The sequence below is a fragment of the Chiloscyllium punctatum genome, chromosome 1 (assembly GCF_047496795.1).
Source record: "Chiloscyllium punctatum isolate Juve2018m chromosome 1, sChiPun1.3, whole genome shotgun sequence".
Taxonomy (NCBI): domain Eukaryota; kingdom Metazoa; phylum Chordata; class Chondrichthyes; order Orectolobiformes; family Hemiscylliidae; genus Chiloscyllium; species Chiloscyllium punctatum.
Genome location: NC_092739.1, coordinates 97,418,790 through 97,438,494, shown reverse-complemented (window position 1 = coordinate 97,438,494; position 19,705 = coordinate 97,418,790). Strand labels below are relative to the sequence as shown.

The 19,705-nt window shown below is 42.0% G+C and overlaps 1 protein-coding gene across 12 annotated transcripts in view; it reads left to right on the top strand.

Annotated features, from left to right (window-relative positions):
* ddx4 (DEAD (Asp-Glu-Ala-Asp) box polypeptide 4) overlaps positions 1–19,705 on the top strand; it is a 132,365-nt gene that overhangs the window by 45,175 nt on the left and 67,485 nt on the right. For 11 of the 12 annotated variants that reach the window (XM_072571502.1, XM_072571485.1, XM_072571511.1 and 8 more), the window contains one exon: positions 16,051–16,128. The exons of the other annotated variant lie outside the window; for it this stretch is intronic. In XM_072571502.1, coding sequence (XP_072427603.1) covers positions 16,051–16,128 — 78 coding nt within the window. The remainder of the gene's footprint in view (positions 1–16,050; positions 16,129–19,705) is intronic. 12 annotated transcript variants of the gene reach the window in all.

Genomic DNA, 19,705 nt, shown 5'->3' with positions numbered 1-19,705 from the left:
GCGGGTTGAGAGTTCATGGAATGCCCTGCCAGTAGCAGTGGTGGACTCTCCCTCTTTATGGTCATTTAAGCGGGCATTGGACAAGCATATGGAGGGTATTGGGCTAGTGTAGGTTAGGTAGGCTTCGTTCGGCGCAACATTGAGGGCTGAAGGGCCTGTACTGCGCTGTATTTTTCTATGTTCTATTCTTACTACCAAAGTGCATGACCTCACACTTGCTCACTTGTACTCCATCTGTCACTTCTTTTGTTCACTGTCCTAATCTGTCCCAATCCCTTTGCAGCTTCTCTACCTCTTCCAGGAAACCTGTCCCTCTATCTGCCTTTGTTTCATCTGCAAACTTACCCAGAATACTCTCAGTTCCTTCATCTAGACCGCTAATGTATAAAGTGAAAAGTTGTCCCAAAGCTGAGCCTTGCAGAACACCACTTGTCACCGGCTGCCATCCTGACAAGGATCCTTTATTTCCCACTCTTGCTTTCTGCTGGACCGCCAGTCTTCTATCCATGCTAGCACCTTGCCTTACCCAGTGGCGCCTTATCGAAGGCCACTTTGAAGTACAGGTAGATAACATCCATTGGCTGTCCTTGGTCTAACCTACTTGTTACTTCCTCAAAGAATTCTAGAAGATTTGCCAGACATAGCCTCCTTGATGAAACCATGCTGACTTTGCCCTGTTTACCACGTACTTGGAAGTATTCAGAAATCTCATCTTTCACAATATATTCTAGAATCTTACCCAAGATTGAGGTTAGACTAATCAGTCTGTAATTTGCAGTGTTTTGCCTTCCTTTTTTTTAAACGGGGTTGTCACATAGTGATTTTCAAGTCCTCTGGGACCCTTCTTGATTTGAAGCAATTCCTGCAAGATCGCCACTAATGCCTTCACTATCTCTTCAGCTATCTCTCTTAGAATTATGGGGTTAGTTCATCTAGTCCAAGTGATTTGTCCAGCTTCACACCATTAGATTTTCCTAGCACCTGCTCATTGGTGGTGGCTATCAAACTCTGCCCATTTTAGGTTCCCTTCTTGAGATTCTTTATACGCTTGATGCAACTGCAATATGCCAAATTCTGTGAACAGCCATGGTTTATTTCAGCAAGTACAAGCTTTTGGAGGATCACTTAACACTTCATGATGCTTGCAGAGTGTGTCAAGTGAGGCTGCTTGAACAAGGGATCTGTCCTCCCCTTTGTACAGGGTTTTACATCACAATCAGCCATGCATGCAAGGCATCTCTCCCTGCCACTCCCTGTAGTCATATGCCACCCAAAAACTGTGTGTGGTTAGGTTATTCCTCAAACTGCAGCATTTACAGAGTCACATACTGCCTGCAAGACAAGACAGACCCCCCTTTTTTTTTTACTGGACATCCAATTTATTACATGTCCGCAGAACAAATAGACCTTTTAACATCTCATTCCGTCCTTATCATTCCATGATAATCAACTAAATGGGGGCTAAGAAAGGCGCTACCAGTTTATTTGTAAGAATCTGACAGCCAGTATTTAAGCAACTTATTGGCACACAACATGCAATGATTATAACAAGAATTATTAGTCCATGTAGTAGGTAGGATCCTCCCATGTGAAAATAAAGTTCACCAGTAAAGTTTGTAAATCCACAGTCCTTAGTGATCACTCCACCTTCCCAAATTTCGTGCAAACAAGCCAGTTATCCAAAATCTCCCTCCATAAACTCCAACCTGAAAATAAAATCCAGTCTGTCCTTGCACGTCACTCCACAGAGAAATGTGAATTCTTTGATAAGGGCAGTTAAATACTTAACAAAACTAACGAGACTCCCATCCTTGCACAGATGCTTCAGGTGGAGGATACCAGCACATCTGAGCATGATGTGCAGTAGCAGAGTAGGTGAACACAGTGTGTGGAATGGCGGGGGTCAGTTTTTTTGTCATGTACTGTGGATAGGGAGCCCAGGCCTTTGCGGATGCACGGATCAGTGCTGTTCCTGCAAGGTCATAGGGGTCCCGTGCAATGAAGTGCCCTCCTAAGGCAGGGTGCATATTTGTGGAGTTAGGTGTAGCCATCAATGCTTCTGACCATCTTTGTGTTTGCCTTTGCAAATTCCAACCGGAGAGTCTTGACAATTTTCGGGATCAAATCAAATGCTGTTTAATGCATTCTTTACCTCTGCTGCCAAACGTAACAAAGCGAACTGGCTCTTTTGATATTAACTTGATGAGTGAACCTTATCCCATAAATGGTTGAAAGAGAAGGTAAAGCTCATGTGGTTTAATATCCATTGGAAGGGCACTGACAAAGCATAGATACAGGCGTCCTCTTCACTGTTGTTAGCTTCATTACTTTTTGTACTCCTGACTGGAAAGCTGATTGAATCCATTGTCTCCCCCTACTTTGGGCAGACAGTGCTGGGAGAGCAGGGGTTGCTGCCAGAATGGCTGCGATACTTTTCGGGGTCAATTGTCTATAGAAGCGATGAACAAGGTTCCCAGGAATGTGACTTGGCGCTGAGTATGCAATGGGTAACATTTTCCAGGGGCTGGTCAAATGGAGAGCGACTTGGATCAGGTTGTGGGTGAGGGGGATGGGCAGTGTTCTGAAGGCATGCTTTACCTGTGAACGAAGAAACTTCAGACAGTTAGCTGCTGAAAGCATCTTTGCATTTCTTCTCTCATTCCCTCCTTGCCAAGGTGCGTATCAGTATGAACAGTCAATAAGCATTGGTAACAAATATACACACCGGTATACACACTTGGCCAACTGGAGTGATCCAGAGACCTTTTGACGCAGAATGTGAATGTGTCTTCCATATTTGTTTCTCTGGGTCAGGGGTGTCCCTCTATTAACACTGCACAGTGAAAATGTCTGGTATGCCAGTTGTTTGAGGCAGGTGATCGAATTAGTGCTTGCCAGCTCATAGAGGGCGCAATAGAATTGAGTTGTTGCCACGTCTTTGGCAGCTTGATCAGCTCTGATGTTGCCAGTGCTGTTGTCCGTATTGTCGATTACATGAGCAGCACATTTGATTATAGCCAGTTGCTTCGGGAGGAGGATAGCTTTGAGAAGATTTTGGACATATTGACTTCTGAATAGGTGTCCCTGAGGAGATCAGATATCTGTGTTGTGACCATAACTGGTCATCTGTATCATGATTTTGAAGCATTATTGAACATAATGCCTCAGGAGGTATCCCCCACTTTATTCCCATCTGATGATCAGGCTTGGCGTTTCAACCCTGATTTCTTATTTTGCCTCTCCTTAGTTTTTCTGTACTGCTATGAAGATGTGGGTTTTCTATACCTTTTTAAGAGTAAAAGCTAGCACCAAGTGTTCTCAATAAGACACTTCCTCCAGCTACTGGAGTAGCTGGTTGCTTGGAAATGACAAAACTGATTCGAATTAGACCAATCAGTTTAAATTATACCCCCAAAAATACCAAATTCCGTTCAAGTTTGAATTAAGTATATTGACAGTCTTAAAAGCCAATGACACAATCTGATGCTATGGGGTATACGACTAGGGAAAATTCAACAGTTGGGAGGAGAACTGCCACCTGACCAACAGATGTAGACTCTTAGAATTCTGAGAGGTACCTGACTAGAGAAGGAGTTTGCACAGAGAAAAACCTCAACAATGACCTAGAGAGCCAATCTACCGACCAAGATAAAGAGAAGATATGACCGCTGGCTAGTTTTAAAATTTGAATTTTCCTGTAAATCGTAATGGGACTAGTATTATAGAGGGGAAGGTAAAAGATAGGTTAGAGGAAGGAATTGATTGATTGATTCCCCTACAATGTGGAAACAGGCCCTTCAGCCCAACCAGTCCACACCGAACCTCCGAGTAACCCACCCAGACCCATTTCCCTCAGACTAATGCACCTAACACTATGGGTAATTTAGCATGGCCAATCACCTGACCTGCACATATTTGGACTGTGGGAGGAAACCAGAGCACCCGGAGGTCACCCGAGGCTGGAATCGAACCTGGGACCCTGGTGCAGAGAGGCAGCAGTGCTAGCCACTGTGCTGCCCTGAATTTGTAAATAGTTAATTTTTTTTCTTTAAATAGCTCTTCGCCCCAGAAACTTTTTACATATTACTGTCCGGGATAAATAATTTTGTTGCTGGTTATAAATTAGGAAGGCTTGTCCTGTGTCATAACACTACTCGTATAATAATCCTCGCACTGACTCTTCAACACCTCCCGAGACTTAGCGTTTCCCTCATGATTATACACTCTACTCCCTCTTACATGTGCCTTATTCTCCCAGCTGGCCTGTTTAGATTTATTTGTCAGCAGTCTTTCTCCACACGGGTATTAGAGTTTTCCATTTAGTCCCCATATTACGTTTCCAAATTGCCTTCTCTGCTTTTAAAAGTTTATGTCCCAAGTTCTTCCGATCGGCTAAACTTCATTTCCCAACTTTTTTACTTAAACATCCTGACAGGCCCCAAACTGTTCCTAATTTTGGGAATCATCCCAGCGTAACCGATGCAAAGGTGTTCTGACATTCGACGTCAGCCCCCCTTTTTTTTTGGTTTTTAAGTCTCAACTTTCTAACACATTTCCATATACTAGTTTAATGTCCTCAGTCTCCACACCTACTTCAGGGTCATAGAACAATACAGCACAGAACAGGCCCTTCAGCCCACGATGTTGTGCTGAACTTCTATCCTAGATTAAGCACCCATCCATGTACCTATCCAAATGCCGCTTAAAGGTCGCCAATGATTCTGACTCTACCACTCCCACAGGCAGTGCATTCCATGCCCCCACCACTCTCTGGGTAAAGAACCCACCCCTGACATCTCCCCTATACCTTCCACCCTTCACCTTAAATTTATGTCCCCTTGTAACACTCTGTACCCGGGGGAAAAGTTTCTGACTGTCTACTCTATCTATTCCTCTGATCATCTTTTAAACCTCTATCAAGTCACCCCTCATCCTTCGCTGTTCCAACGAGAAAAGGCTGACTACTCTCAACCTTCACGTGGGGGATTTCACTTCTTAATCTAAGGCAGGATATTGGGGGGAAAAAAGCAGTAGTTATCCTTTTCCTTATGTACAATGTTCTGGGGCCTCAAACCCCATTATACAGGCTCTGACCTCCCTGGGACCAACTCGTTGGTTTACAAATGTGTAATTTATCTCCGATTCTATTAGTACAGAATCCGAGGGGAAAGAGGAGTTGACAGTGATATTTTAGTGAGAGAGATCAAGGTAAATCTTCCCTAGTGGCCCATCCATCTCACATTAATGCCACGCAGGCGATTACTTACTCAATCTGCCTAGAAGCTCCATATATGTTGGAATCCCACTCTTATTAGGTTCCCTTCTTGAGCTTCTTATATAATTGATGCAACTGCAATACGCCAACTTCTGTGAACAGCCACAGTTTATTTCAGCAAGTACAAGCTTTTGGAGGATCACTTGACACTCATCACGATGCTTGCGGAGCATGTCAAGCGAGGGTCCCTGAACAAAGGAATTGTCCACCCTTTATACATGGTTTTACATTAGTCAGTTATCCATGCAAACCCCACCCCTGCCACTCCCCCACAGTCACTTGCCACCTAAAAACAACCTAAAGTGATTGTTTGAGAAATGATCTAACGTATGATTAGGGTATTCCTCCAAACTGCAGCATTTATAGAGTATTATTAGATAGTCTCATACTGCCTGCAAGACAAAAAACATTTCCCCTTGTCCCTGATGTGACATTCATTACTTGTCTTCCACCGTGAAGACTGACACAGTCTTAATCAGACTGTCAGCCATTTCCTTTTCCCTCACTGCTGTCTTTGCAGCATCATTTTCCACTTTTGCCTCTCTTTTGCTCTTTATATTAAGGAAGACTAAGAATTTCTAGAGATATGTTACTGGCTAGCTTACCCTCATTTAACCTTCTCCCTTTTTTTTGATTGCCTTTTGTTTATAAGTTTCCCAAACCTCTGGTTTCCCACTGCCCTTCACCATATTACATGCTTTCTCTTTTTTTGTTTTTATGCTATCCCTGACTTCCCTCGTCAGCTGTCGTTGCTTCATCCTCCTTGTGCCATGCTGCTTTTTCCTAGGGATGAATCTCTGTCTCCTGAATTGCTCCCAACAACTCCTGCCATTGCTGTTCCACTGTCTTTCCTGCTCAGCTTCTCCCTTGTGCCTCAGTTACTTTTATTCAGCTTTAATATGGTTACTTGTGATTCTGTCTTTTCCCTCTTAAATTACAAAGTAAATAATGATCGTTCCCTTCTAAGGGTTCCTTCACCTTGGGCTCCCATATCAAGTCTGCCTTGTTGCACAACACAAAATCCAGTATTGCCTGTTCCCAAATGGGCTCCACCACTAATTGCTCCAAAAAGCCATCTCATAGCCATTTCACAATTCCTTTTCTTGCAATTGTGGGATTGTGTTCAAATAACAACCAAAATTAGTGGCAAAAAAAAATCTCTTTAATCAGAAACTGCAAGTAACACAAGTTAGAGAATCCCAAAATACAGTTCTTACGCTAGCATTTTTGTACACAGTTAAAAATCACACAACACCAGGTTATAGTCCAACAGGTTTAATTGGAAGCACACTCACTTTCGGGCCTGATGAAGGAGTGGCGCTCCGAAAGCTAGTATGTTTCCAAATAGACCTATTGGACTATAATTGTGTTGTGATTTTTAACTTTGTACACCCCAGTCCAACACCGGTATCTCTAAATCATTTTTGTACACAGTTGTGACATATATTAAAAGTCCATGACTATGGTATGACATTGTTTTATCCATAGTACACAAATGTTTGAGGGGCTACTGTCCTGGAAGACAGGAGATGTGTTAAAATATGTGCTGAATGTTGGCGGCTGCTCCTGATAGAACAGACACTCTTAATCCTATCTGCTTGCGTAATTGAGGTGTTATCCTTTTGCCTTTTAATTAGTAAATGTTAGTGAAAATACTAAACCTATATGCTCCAAGTTAGAAATTATACCTGTACTTGAGTGAAGGATATTAAACTGGTGACTGCAGCTGGGTTGTGAGATTTGTTTGCTGGTGTGAGTTTTCATTCATGCAAATTCACTTAAGCGCTGTTTTGACCTTTTTTCTTAAAGGGATATGGCCCAGTTAAAAGGTATTTAACCAGTACAGAGGAACCTTGATTATCCAACTATCTGATAATCCGGGACGATCGCAAGGTTCCAATGCTCTGCTCTGAAACTGTTATCCAGCATTCGATTAACTGAACGAAATACTCCCCGGCCACATCATTTGGATAATCGAAGTTCCTCTGTACATATTAATTGGAAAAACTGGTGTTCTGTAATCTGGTTAGTTCTGGGAGACAGTTGGTCAGGGCTGACTTTAATATTAAAATGTTTTGTGAAGGCTTGATTGGGATGGTATTGTTTACAATATTGACACCTGATCAGAGGTGGCTAGGCCTAAATACTGCTTGTAGTGAAGGCTGGTAAGAATTAAAGGTGTGAAAAAGCAGTAATGGTTGAAAGGGTTGTTTTAGTAAGGAAGGGTTGTGTTAATTTTGTCTGTCTTTTGATCGTAAAATATATTACAAAACTATTTTATGAATGAAAACCGTGTTATAGTAAATAACAACAGGTTAGCAAAGGGTTATGAATTAATATAGCGAGCTGGTAAGTGAATAAAAGTAACCTAAAACACTATCTCTCTCCATCCACAACCCACCTGATTTTTTTTTTAGTCCACCTGCATATTGAAATCCCCCATGATCACTATAACTTTGCATTTCCTACACCTCTTTTCTATCTCCTGGTGTATTTTGTGCCCCAGCTCCTGACTCCAAATTATGATTTATTAAAAAATAACCTTCTGTGGTTTCTCAATTCTACCCCCACAGATTTCTATACCATCTGACCCCCCTCTGTTTCTCCCAGTCCTGATCCCCTTGCAACCATGTCTCCATGAGCTCCAAGAGCTGATTTACCTTACCTATGTGCATTTAGATATAATACCTGCAGCCCTGTATTCACTGTCCCTCTTCTCATTGTCATTCATTTGTCCAGCGTGGTTGAAGTTCGATCGTTAACCCTTTTTATACACCCTATTTGTGTCTGTGCTGCAGATTTTAATTACCTCTCCTGAGTTCTGCACTCTTATCTCCTTCTCCTTTTTTTTAACTGTTTTTCTAATTCCCTCTATAACTGAACTCCGACACCCCCCCGCCCCCCCATTTTGTTTAAAGCTATGTTTACAGTCCTAGTTATGCGATTTGCTAGGACTCCTGGTCTTATTGCGGTTCAGATGAAGACCGTCCCTCCTTCCACAGTGCTGGTGCCAATGTCCCATGAATTCTTAGAATATGGAACAGTACAGTGCAGAACAGGCCCTTCAGCCATCGATCTTGTGCTGACCTGTGAACTAATCGAAGCCCATCCCCCTCCACCATGTGCTTATCCAAGGATTGTTTAAATCTCCCTAATGTGGCTGAGTTAACTACATTGGCAGGTAAGGCATTCCACGCCCTTACCACTCTCTGCGTAAAGAATGTGCCTCTGACATCTGTCTTAAATCTATCACCCCTCAATTTGTAGTTATGCCCCCTCGTACAAGCTGACGTCGCCATCCTAGGAAAAAGACTTTCACTGTCTACCCTATCTGATCCTCTGATCATCTTGTATGTCTCTTATCAAGTCCCCACTTAGCCTCCTTCTTTCCAATGAGAAGAGTCCCAAGTCTCTCCGCCTTTCCTCCTAAGACCTTCCCTCCAGTACAGCCAACATCCTGGTAAATCTCTGGACCTTTTTCAATGTTTCCACATCCTTCCTGTAATGGGACTATGAGAAGTGTGTACAATATTACAAGTGCAGCCGGACTAGTGTTTTGTGTAGTTGCGGCATGACATAACCGCTCCAGAACTCGCTCCTTCTACCAGTAAAAACCAACACACCGTGTGCCTCCTTAACAACACTATCAACCAGGGTGGCAACTTTCAGGGATGTATGTACATGGACTCCAAGATCCCTCTGCATATCCACACTACCAAGAATCTTTCCATTGACCCAGTAAGAGAAATCCTGAATCTGAGCACCAGGCAGGCAACACAACCTTTTGGAACTCTCTATTCTGGTCACAGAACAGTGTCTGTGCCTCTAACTATACCGTCCCCAATACAACACTTTTGTTCCGTCTCCCACTTGAATGGCTTCCTGTACCACGGTGCTGCAGTTAGTCGGCTTATCCTCCCTGCAGTCCCCATTCCCATCCGCAGGCAGCAAAATCCTTGAACTGGTTGGACAGGGGTTCAGGCTCCTGCAACTCCTATTTCCTGGATCCCTCAACCTGCCTTACTCGCAGCCACACCCTCCTGTCCCTGACCAGTGGCTGAATTAGAGTTAGACTAGGGGGTATGACTGCCTTCTGAAATACAGCATTCAGATAACTTTCTCCCTCCCTGATGTGTTGCAATGTTTGAAGCTCTGACTCTGAGCCAGAATTCTTCCAGTGCCCTACATTTACTGCAGACATGGTCACTGGGAGCCACAGTGAAGTCCACCAGCTGCCACGTCGTGCAGAAACAACATATCACCTGACGTTCCATCCTTTTATTTTAGTTTTGAATTTGGTTTGTTAATTTTTAAACTGTTTGTATCTCTGCTTATGCAAGTTGTAGCCAATAAATTAACGATTCAATTTAACACATTCAAAATTTTAGACCTTTATTTAGCCCATCAAATCACAACCCTGTTGTGTCACTTTTTTCAGTTTCTCCTCCTCCGAATTAGAAACTCATCCTCCCAGGCTGCTCTCTGTTCGCTCCCGCTCAGCTCTGGTTGTCATCACGTGCATGTCATGCTTGGCTGTAATAAAGATGATACAACTAAGAAGGAGTTGGACAGAATGTACAATGTGGGAAAGTATTTTGACTAGAAGCATTTAAAGTTAACTCCTATTGAGTTTGTGGCATTGCATGCCACTTGATCGGAAGAGGATTAAGATCATCTACATTGATAACAAGTAGACACATTCCTGAAGGCAAATTTGATGGCTTGGAGTAGGTGAAGAGAATACTTGGATTTGGTCTCCAAGATCTCACATTTTAGGATGCCTTACTTGAATGGATGTCACTGTACTTGAAATGGTGATGGTTCAAAAAGCAAGAAACCGCCACATGAGCTTCATTTTGACATTAGCCATGTAGAGGATAATGTTTTTCTATTTTAATTGGAATGTCTATTAGCGTGGATCTTTTATGCAACTTTTATTTAGTAATCATTTTTTAACTATCTTATAGTTTGACTTAAAAGCCAAGTTAAATTAGTGTGTGTGTGTGTGTGTACACACAGAGGAAACTCTATATTATCCAAATACCAATTATCCGAAAATCGGATTATCCGAAGGAGATCAAGGTCCCGATGGAACCATTACATCAGTGTTTCCAACAGTGATCGCATATTTTGTTTACAGTGATTAAACAAGCACCATCTCCCAATAACTGACGGCCCACCCTCTCTCTGTCCCCACACTTTCCCTGAGTTCTACACAGGGATGTACCGTAAACCCTCCTTCCCCAGATAATCTCTCCAACATTGTCCTGTACAGGGGCAAGGTGGGACCTAGTAAAAAGTTGTGTGAGACTGTGGTTGCGTGTATGTATGTGCTATTTAGCGACTTATCCCACAAAGGCAACTGCAACAGTCTTTCTGTTAGTGTCCAGTCCAGCGGTCCCAGAGAGGGTGGGTGTGTGCAGGGTGGGGGGGTGGTGGTGTTGCAAGGGGGCAATTGTTGCATGGTGTTGGTGGGGGGGGGGGTTGTGCGTGTTGCACAGAGGTGTGAGGGCGGTTTTGGGGATGGGGGGGGCATGTTGCATGGGGTTGGGGGACTCGCGCGCTGTATGCTGCTGCAGTCTTGTGATGAGGAGCAGACTTTAAAATCTCTGAGCCCCAGAGGAAAGGCATTTGATCAATTAAATGAATAATTGATTATCTGAACGTAATTTGTGCCTGCCCATCAAGTTTGAATAATCTAGGTTCCCCTGTATATAGCATCCACGTGCTGCTGATGAATCCTGCAGTCTTGTATTTGACATGAGGCTCATGTAATATGCAGTGTTTCAGCAATGGACAGACACTGGTTTTCAGTGAGAGTTTTTAGGTGCTTTGTGTCTGCAGCCTAACTACAATTTCTGTCCTATAATAACACATTCTAAATTTTAATGCAAGCATGTTATAGTTTCTCATCAAGCTTATATTTTACTGAAAGTTGCACTTCTTTTTGACTTGTGTTTTAGGACTTTTACTGTTTCCAGTCTCTCATTTTTCTCAGCTGATTGACCCTGATGTTGGGAATGGTTGTGTGGCGTGTATGCTGATGTAAGAGAGAAAGTTGCCATAAATTTTTAAGGATCGTGCGAGTGATGTGTGTATGCATTTAAGCTAAATCCTGTATGTAAGCTTGTATTTGCAATATAGATTTGTGGGACAGTACTGAGAACACTATTCAGTTTGCTTACGCCTGAAGGTGTTCACATTAAATGTTATCCCTGTTTTCCTATTCTCCCCTGGTGTTACTCCTTACTACCTGCATCCTCAAAACTGTGCTCTCCAATTTTTGTCCAGTTGCATCTCCTTGTTTTTGTGGCAGTCATTGGTACCTGGGCTTTTGATTTGGTTTCGGTGCAAAGTTCTGGAATTTCTTTCCTCAACACCACCTTATTTTAAAATGTTCCTTTTAAAATGCAACTTGGTACATATACTTTTTGATCCTGTACTAAAATTATAAAGTCACATTTTTGTCAATGTATTACAGTACTTTCAATAACATTTAAGCAGCAGTTGAAGAAAACCTCTCACCCTCTATTCAAGGTTGAGTACGGATGGGAAATACATGTTGGCATAGCCAACACCCACATCCCATCAATGAAACTTTTTCAAGAAAACCCAGTGTGCTTCGCAGAGACCATTGCAACCCATGTGAGGAAGCTCGACTTTTAAGGAGAAAAATTAGTTATCAGGGTGAGACTTATGGAATAAATTGTACAGTTGTCGTCCTAGACAGTTGAAGGCATGACCTCTCGTTGCAGGGGGATTCAAGGAGAGAATAATTGGGCAACCAGAATTAGCAGAGTGCATATATTCTTGAGGTTCAGAGATGGGGAAGATTAGAGATCAGGAAGAATGATGCCATATATGGATTTAGAAACTAAGGAAAAGTATCTTTTAATATCCATCTGAGACTGCCCAAGTAGCTTTACAAATTAAAGGAGAATTTGGGTGAATGGGCTTAATGTGAATTGGAATGGAGACAGCCACATTAGGGAGACAGCATCATCTTCTGCCTTGGGATGCTCCAAACCCACAGCATCAATGTGGATTTCACATGTGTTCCCCCCCCCGCCCCCAACAGAAAAAAAAACGTATCCCAGTTCCAAACTTCCAACTTGGCACTGCCTTCATGTCCTGTCCTATCTGTCCATCTTCCTTCCCACCTATCCACTGCACCCTCCTCTCCTACCTGTCACCATTACCCCACCTCCATCTACCTCCTCACTTATCTCTCCACTCCCTCTGTTTGTTTACAAGCCTCATTCCTGATGAAGGGCTCTTGCCTGATACGTTGATTCTTCTGGTCCTCTGATGCGGCGTGACCTGTGCTTTTCCAGCACCACAGTCTCGACTCTGATCTCCAGCATCTGCAGTTCTCACTTTCTCCTAGAATCATATGATTTGCCTGTAAAGGAAGATGGTTGCATATTAGAACTAATATCCTCTCTGGGTCAATTATGACACCCAAGTTACAAATGGTTTGCTCAGTTTCAGTCAGTCTCCAGAATCTGGGATTGATTTCATAGAGTCATAGAAATGTACAGCACGGACACAGACCCTTCGGTCCAACCCATCCAAGCTAACTGGATATCCCAATAGAGTTCCACCTGCCAGCACCCGGCCCATATCCCTCCAAACTCTTCCTATTCATATACCCATCCAAATGCCTTTTTAAATGTAACGGCCTCCACCACTTCCTCTGACAGCCCATTCCATACGTGTACCACCCTCTGCATGAAAAGGTTGCCCCGTAGGTCTCTTTTATATCTTTCCCCTCTCACTGTAAACCTATGCCCTCTAGTTCTGGACTTCCCCACTCCAAGGAAAAGACTTTGTCTATTTACCTCATCCATGCCCCTCATGATTTTGTAAACCTCTATACGGTCACCCCTTAGCCTCCGACGCTCCCAGGGAAAACAGCCCCAGCCTGTAGCTCAAATCCTTCAACCCTGGCAACATCCTGGTAAATCTTTTCTTAACCCTTTCAAGCTTCACAACATCATTCTGATAGGAAGGTGACCAGAATTGCATGCAATATTCCAACAGTGGCCTAACTCCAAGGTCTTTGTTCAGCAACACTCCCTCTGACCTTACCATTAAGTGTATATGTCCTGCTAAGATTTGCTTTCCCAAAATGCAGCACCTCGCATTTATCTGAATTAAGCTACATCTGCCACTTCAGCCCATTGGCCCATCTGGTCCAGATCCTGTTGTAATCTGAGGTAACTCTCTTTGCTGTCCACTACACATCCAATTTTGGTGTCATTTGCAAACTTACTAACTGTACCTCTTGTGCTCGCATCCAAATCAGTTAATGGTGGAGATTGGTACATTTCCAACATTTTAGAAGGCATCTGGATAAGTATATGAATAGGAAGAGTTTAGAGGGATATAGGCAAAATGACAAAACGTAGTGGATGCAGCACCGATCCTTGTGGCACTCCACTGGTCACAGGCCTCCAGTCTGAAAAACAACCCTCCACCACCACCCTCTGTCTTCTACCTTTGAGCCAATTCTGTATCTAAATGGCTAGTTCTCCCTGTATTCCATGAGATCTAACCTTGCTAATCAGTCGGCCATGGGGAACCTTGTCGAATGCTTTACCTACGTCCATATAGATCGCGTCCATTGCTCTGCCCTCATCAATCCTCTGTTACTTCTTAAAAAAACTCAATCAAGTTTGTGAGACATGATTTCCCATGCACAAAGCCATGTTGACTATCCCTAATCAGTCCTTGCCTTTCCAAAAACATGTACATCCTGTCCCTCAGGATTCCCTCCAACAACTTGCCTACCACCGAGGTCAGGTTCACTGGTCTATAGTTCCTTGGTTTGTCCTTACCACCCTTCTTATACAGTGATTTGATGTCTTTGAACCAGAGTCTGAAGTTCGTCTTCAGTATCTGCAATATTTAATTGGAGGAGGTTTTTATCCTGATGTTCAGCTGTCAGTTTGGAGGTAGTGGTGAGGTAGGGCTGGATTTTTTTGCTCTGTGTGGAAGCTGTTTTTGGCTGATTTTTGTCAAGAAGGTACTATGTGGATTGTAAAGAGGAAAATGCCAATGACAGTCATGGGGTAGTAGGTTGTTCTGGTATAACATGCGTTTCATCAGTATGAATTGGCTGTAACTCATTTGGCGATTTGTGAACACTGGACAATGCAAACTTTCTACTGAACAGGTATAACAATTTTCTCTAGCTGTTTCCCATATTGTGATGTTCTGTAGTGCGTGTTTGCAGAGGAATGCATCTGTTGCTTTTGAGAATGCCCTGTACTGTTAGTGAAAATGGTTTGTAGCTAGGGGTCCCTCTTGCTTTGTAGACACTGACATATACTAATAGCCACACTGTTGAAAGTTTACCGGTTGGTATAAGTTGTGATTCACTAAAATGTTGTTAAATTAACAAAATTTGCTGTGATTCACATGGCTCTTATGGTGCTAACTTGAAGAAAGAAGCATGCCTGCTGGTGGTAGGCCAAAAGTAGCAAATTCTAGAAACCAATGAAATGTTCAAATTTAGATTGAGCTTAATATAACTGATATAACTAGTCTCTTAGGGAGAAAAAAATCTTAGTAACATTGGAAATAAGAAAATGGTAGCTGCTTTGCAAAAATGTTTCATAACTGTCCTTGTGAAAGGCATCCAATGCATCTGAAGAATGAAAAAGGAAGGGAGGAATCTGAAATAAAAGTAGAAGTGCTGATGGGGCTCAAGACTGAAATCCAACTGGCGTCATCTTTCCTTTTTAAAAGAAGTGACCGTCAAGATAGCATTCGTTATAATCTTCAAAGAAAAACTTCCCTAGTTCTGCCAAAGTCTAGCAATTGGGAAGCTGTAACCTTTGGTAAGGTGAAAATGGCTGATCTTACACAAATGTATTTATTCAGCATAAGTAATCTCTGGTTGTGGTCTCTTTTGGAACAGTGCAGTTGTTGGTCACTTAATTTTGATGCTACTTCTGGGGAAGGAGTAGTTTGTACGACGTGGCAGTGTGGGATAGGTGACATTTAATTAGGGGTGTATTAGCTGTCTAAAATGTAACTTGCCTTTTGGCTGTCTGTGCTACAGTGTTTGTTCTGATGTCTATTGAGGAATGCTGAGTTAGAAAAGACAATAGATTTGTGCAAAACAGCCAAGTTTTACAGATATACTGAAGTTGTTAGTTTCTGGTAACAAAATGTTTTGATTTTTATAGCTGGCATGACCGATGCCTTCCATTCCATATCATAAATTGCCTTGTTGCAAGAATAGGGCTCCCCAAACTCTCTGGCTTGCAATCACAAGATTACATTTTTTTGGTTGGTGCTCTGAGTCAGTTGTGACGACAATCCGTCATTTCCCAACCTGGTCCCCCAGTTCACAGTGTAGGGTCATGCCAACTTTCAGTTTTTCAATGGGGGAGCAAGGTTTTGGAAGCCCTGCTCTGGCTACAGTGTAGAACGACATCACCTGGAAGACAGGTGCTTACTCTTCATGGCATGAAAATAGCCTGGTCTACGGTATATTAATGGATTTGTTTCTTGGTACCGTCCAGCAGCATAAAGAACAAACAGTCTGTTAACTTGATAGGGGACTTGAGAAAGCAATACGAGCCTGTTGTTGGTGTTTGGAATTTCTTTCCATTGTCCAACTATTTACCATTTGTGATGAAAAATCATTCCTTTTTTTTGTATTTTTTTTCCCACAATTTGGTTTTGTTGTGAGTGAATTTTAGATTTTTTTTTTGTTCTCCTTTTCCGAAAGGAGTACTAATGGCCTTTTCTTTAAATTAAAGGATCTGGAGATGGGAATGGTTTTAACACGAGCGATAGAAATATATTTGGCAGAAGTGGTGGATTTGGGAAGCAGCAAGGTGAGTTTCCACTTCTAGATCTTCTGCATTTGGGAGTTTTTGCTGCTTCAACATTTTGTTTTTTGATACCACAACCTCATTTGCCAGACAATCTGGAGCTTTAATAAGGAAAGCTAGCTTTTGTTTTGGCTTTCTGGCCTGGCTGTAATCTAACTCTGTTCAATAAAGTACTGCCAGTGTCCAGTGGCAAAATAATTTGTTTAATACTAATGCTTCTCGTGTCTCCAGTGGTCAGTCTGCTGTCATTTGAGCACAGAATGAACTTGGCATGTTCTAGGGAGATTTGTGGTGACTATAATGGTAAAAAAAAAATTTTTCTCCTGGACTCAAATGTTTATCAATTTTTATATGATAAGGCAGGTCAGAGGAATGTAATAATGTGTATTGATTTTCCAGAATTTTTGACAGTGTATCTTGATAGGCTGAATTCTCCACTTCAGTCAGATGTGTTTTAGGGAAATGTAGAGCAATATGTTAAAAGTTTGGTTGAAAGGGGTGGAGTTCATGTAAGTGAAGTAGAAAAGGGTGTAGTAATGCTCTTTAAAGATCAGTGCAGACCACTTGTAATATATGAAAATAATATAGAAACACCTTGGATGATCAGCAAATGTTGTGAAGGTATTTGACAAGAAATCAGAAGGAAGGCATCAAACTTTCTTTTTTGTTGTTCTGTTTTCAGTGCTGCAGTCAAGCAGCATTCCCTTGTGCATTTGGATTTTTCTGCTCCAGATTTCATTGAAATGAGAGTGCACCGATACCACATGAAAAGAGTTGACAACAACGCATCCAACCTTTAACCAAAAGATTAAACAACAGATCAAAATAGTATACTAACCATGTCAATGCTCAACATTGAGAAAGTTTACTGTACAGAGCCACCCCTTTTATTTAGTAAATGTGATTTGTCCAATAGTAGTTGAAAACCAGAATGGAAAGGCATGGAAAGTTTCTCTTCACCTAAATACTAATCTAACTACAATTAGATCCATCTAAATAACCTAATACGTTGAAACACCGAATAGCTGCATTAGCAGCTTTTGTGAAACTGTTGGAGAATTGAGCCCAATTGAATAGAGACTACACAAGTGCAATCGGATGAAATTGACAATGTTTATTTTCCAGCAATATTGCTTGTAATAAATTGACTAGGCTGACACAGAACTGATTGTACAGGTAGACCAAGGGTTCGCTTCCCTGAGCAGCAGGCACAGGCAGTTTTGTAGGCGTACAGTAATGTGTGAATTACAGGACAATAAAGGGTAAAACACAATCAATGAGAGGACAGTCAGCCGTCTGGAAGCAGCAATCACTGAGTCAGAAGATTCCAATCCTCTGTGAGCGTAGGTGCTATTGTTTCTCATCCTGGCATCATCGGATTTCCATTGTGATTAGTCCACAAATAAGGTACCTCGGTGCCTTTCAGTCTGAGCATCCTTTGTGGAGTTCCAGTATGTGAGAGGAGTGAGACTGCCCTGAGGGCTTCAGGAACAGTTGTGCTTATTGAGAGCTAGGAAGCCCATTATCAGGCTCTCTTATTAAGTGTATTTGCCAGTCTGGAAGTGGCTTGAGTCATCCCTTGTTTGCTGCTTTGTGTTAGTCAGCCTGCTTGGTCAAGACTGAGGCATTCTGGGTCATTTCTGTTGTGGCTTAGGCACACATGGTTCCTTGTGCTGTTTGTGGCCATGCTGTGGGTGGACAGGATGTGGATTTTCTCCCACAGAAACACCAAATGAATCTGCACGGTCGACTGTTTATCTTTACCTTTCCCATAACCTACCTGACACTATTTATGCACAAAATTTAAAGTGCAGTGAGACTTCTATCTCCAATCTAATGCTGTTGTTCTTGGTGTAGGCAGTGCCTCTGTGTGTACTTTTGAATCTATTTCTGGTGTCCCATTTCCTCCACCCTCTTCTGTTCTTGGCTTTGCTGTTGTCCTAGAGGTTGACTCGTGTTCCGGTCAAACAACAGATAATTGTCCAGGCTAATTGCTTTAGCTTCTCCAATGACAGATTCTCTCCCTCTTGCCCTTGCTGCATCACCAGTTGTGGCTTCTGTCCTTGGTGGAGGAGCTACAAGAAAAGGAGGCGGAGATGCTGTCATTGGAGGCACTGAAGCAGCAGCATAGAGATGAATCTGCAATTGGTGAAGCAGCTATTGGTATTATATCTCCCAGGCTAACTTGTTACTCCAATCAAACTGCATCTTGTTTTCTGGCAGCCATCACCTTGAGTTGTTGCTGCAACACCAGAGGAGCCATAATAAATGGGAATATTGTACAGGGCAACCGTTAATGCATTTTTATGCATATGTGCACATATCTATACCACACTTTGGATGACTCTTTAGTGTTTTTCTTTGTGTAGGTTACCAGGTGGCCATTTGCAGGCAAATTCAACTACCTGGTTGCAAAGTCCCAATGCCTGTATAATTATAACTCTGAAGTGGGCCACTAAATATTTAAGGAAATAATTTGGAAAATAATACTGTGAACATGGAAAACTTTCTTTTTAAAAAAGAAAATCAAATGTTGGAAACAAGTAATCCATCAGGCAGCCTATTCAGAGAGCAGAAGGTTTAATATTTTGAATCATTCATTTTTTTTTTGTAGAACTGGAAGTAGTTAAATCTTAATTTATTTAGTGGTATGGATTCCGGGGAAGGAGGCTCATGCTGAGTGGGGCTGAACAGTGATGAACAATGGGGAAATGTTACAATCAAGACATAAAGGTAATTCTGGAGAAAGTAAATTGCAGCTGTTGAACCATTGCCAGCATTGATACTAGAAACATGCCAATCAAGTGTGATACATGCTCAGAACACTGTTTTTGTTTTGGGCACTTAATGATCTTCTGGGCCTGAGATTTCAAATTTAAAACAATTTCTTTCATAGTACTCATTTTTCTTGGCCAGTTGGTAGCGCTAATAGTTTTGTAATGCGCAAAACATTTGACAACAATGTAGAATAAGGTCTTTTAATGTCCTGGAGAATTAAATGCAAGCATTGTAGTCAGTGTGGCCACCTTGAGCTGTTTGGTTTTGGATTTTGAGTGACAAGTGATGTCACCGCACATCTGTAAGAATGCAAGCTATCTGCACAGCACTTTTCCATATGTGGTTTTGTGAAGGCAAATTCGCCCAATGAGCACAAAAATGTCAAACATAGCATCTGAGGTGCTGCATTGGATTGGGGGTGGAGGATGGAGTTGAAGTCACTGAAATATGAATTAAACCATTCATTATCTGATGGTTAGCTTTGTGCATCAGCATAATTTACATATATTTTCTGTTTTTTATAATTGGTGTTGTAATGTGCTTGTCAACACACTACATAATGTATTGAGAGACCCACCTCTTGAACAAAACCAAATGACTGAGAGGTGCCAGCTGCTTACAATCAATTAAGAATGCTGATGAGACTTAGCCACAATATGTTAACTTGTGAGATTTAGTTACTCCATCACTATCATAAAAACTGTGCGACATCTATAGTAAAACCATCTTGTTAATTGTTTTTCATAATGTATGTACATTTTGTAGACTTAGTGCTGCCATATCTATACATTAATCTTTTTTA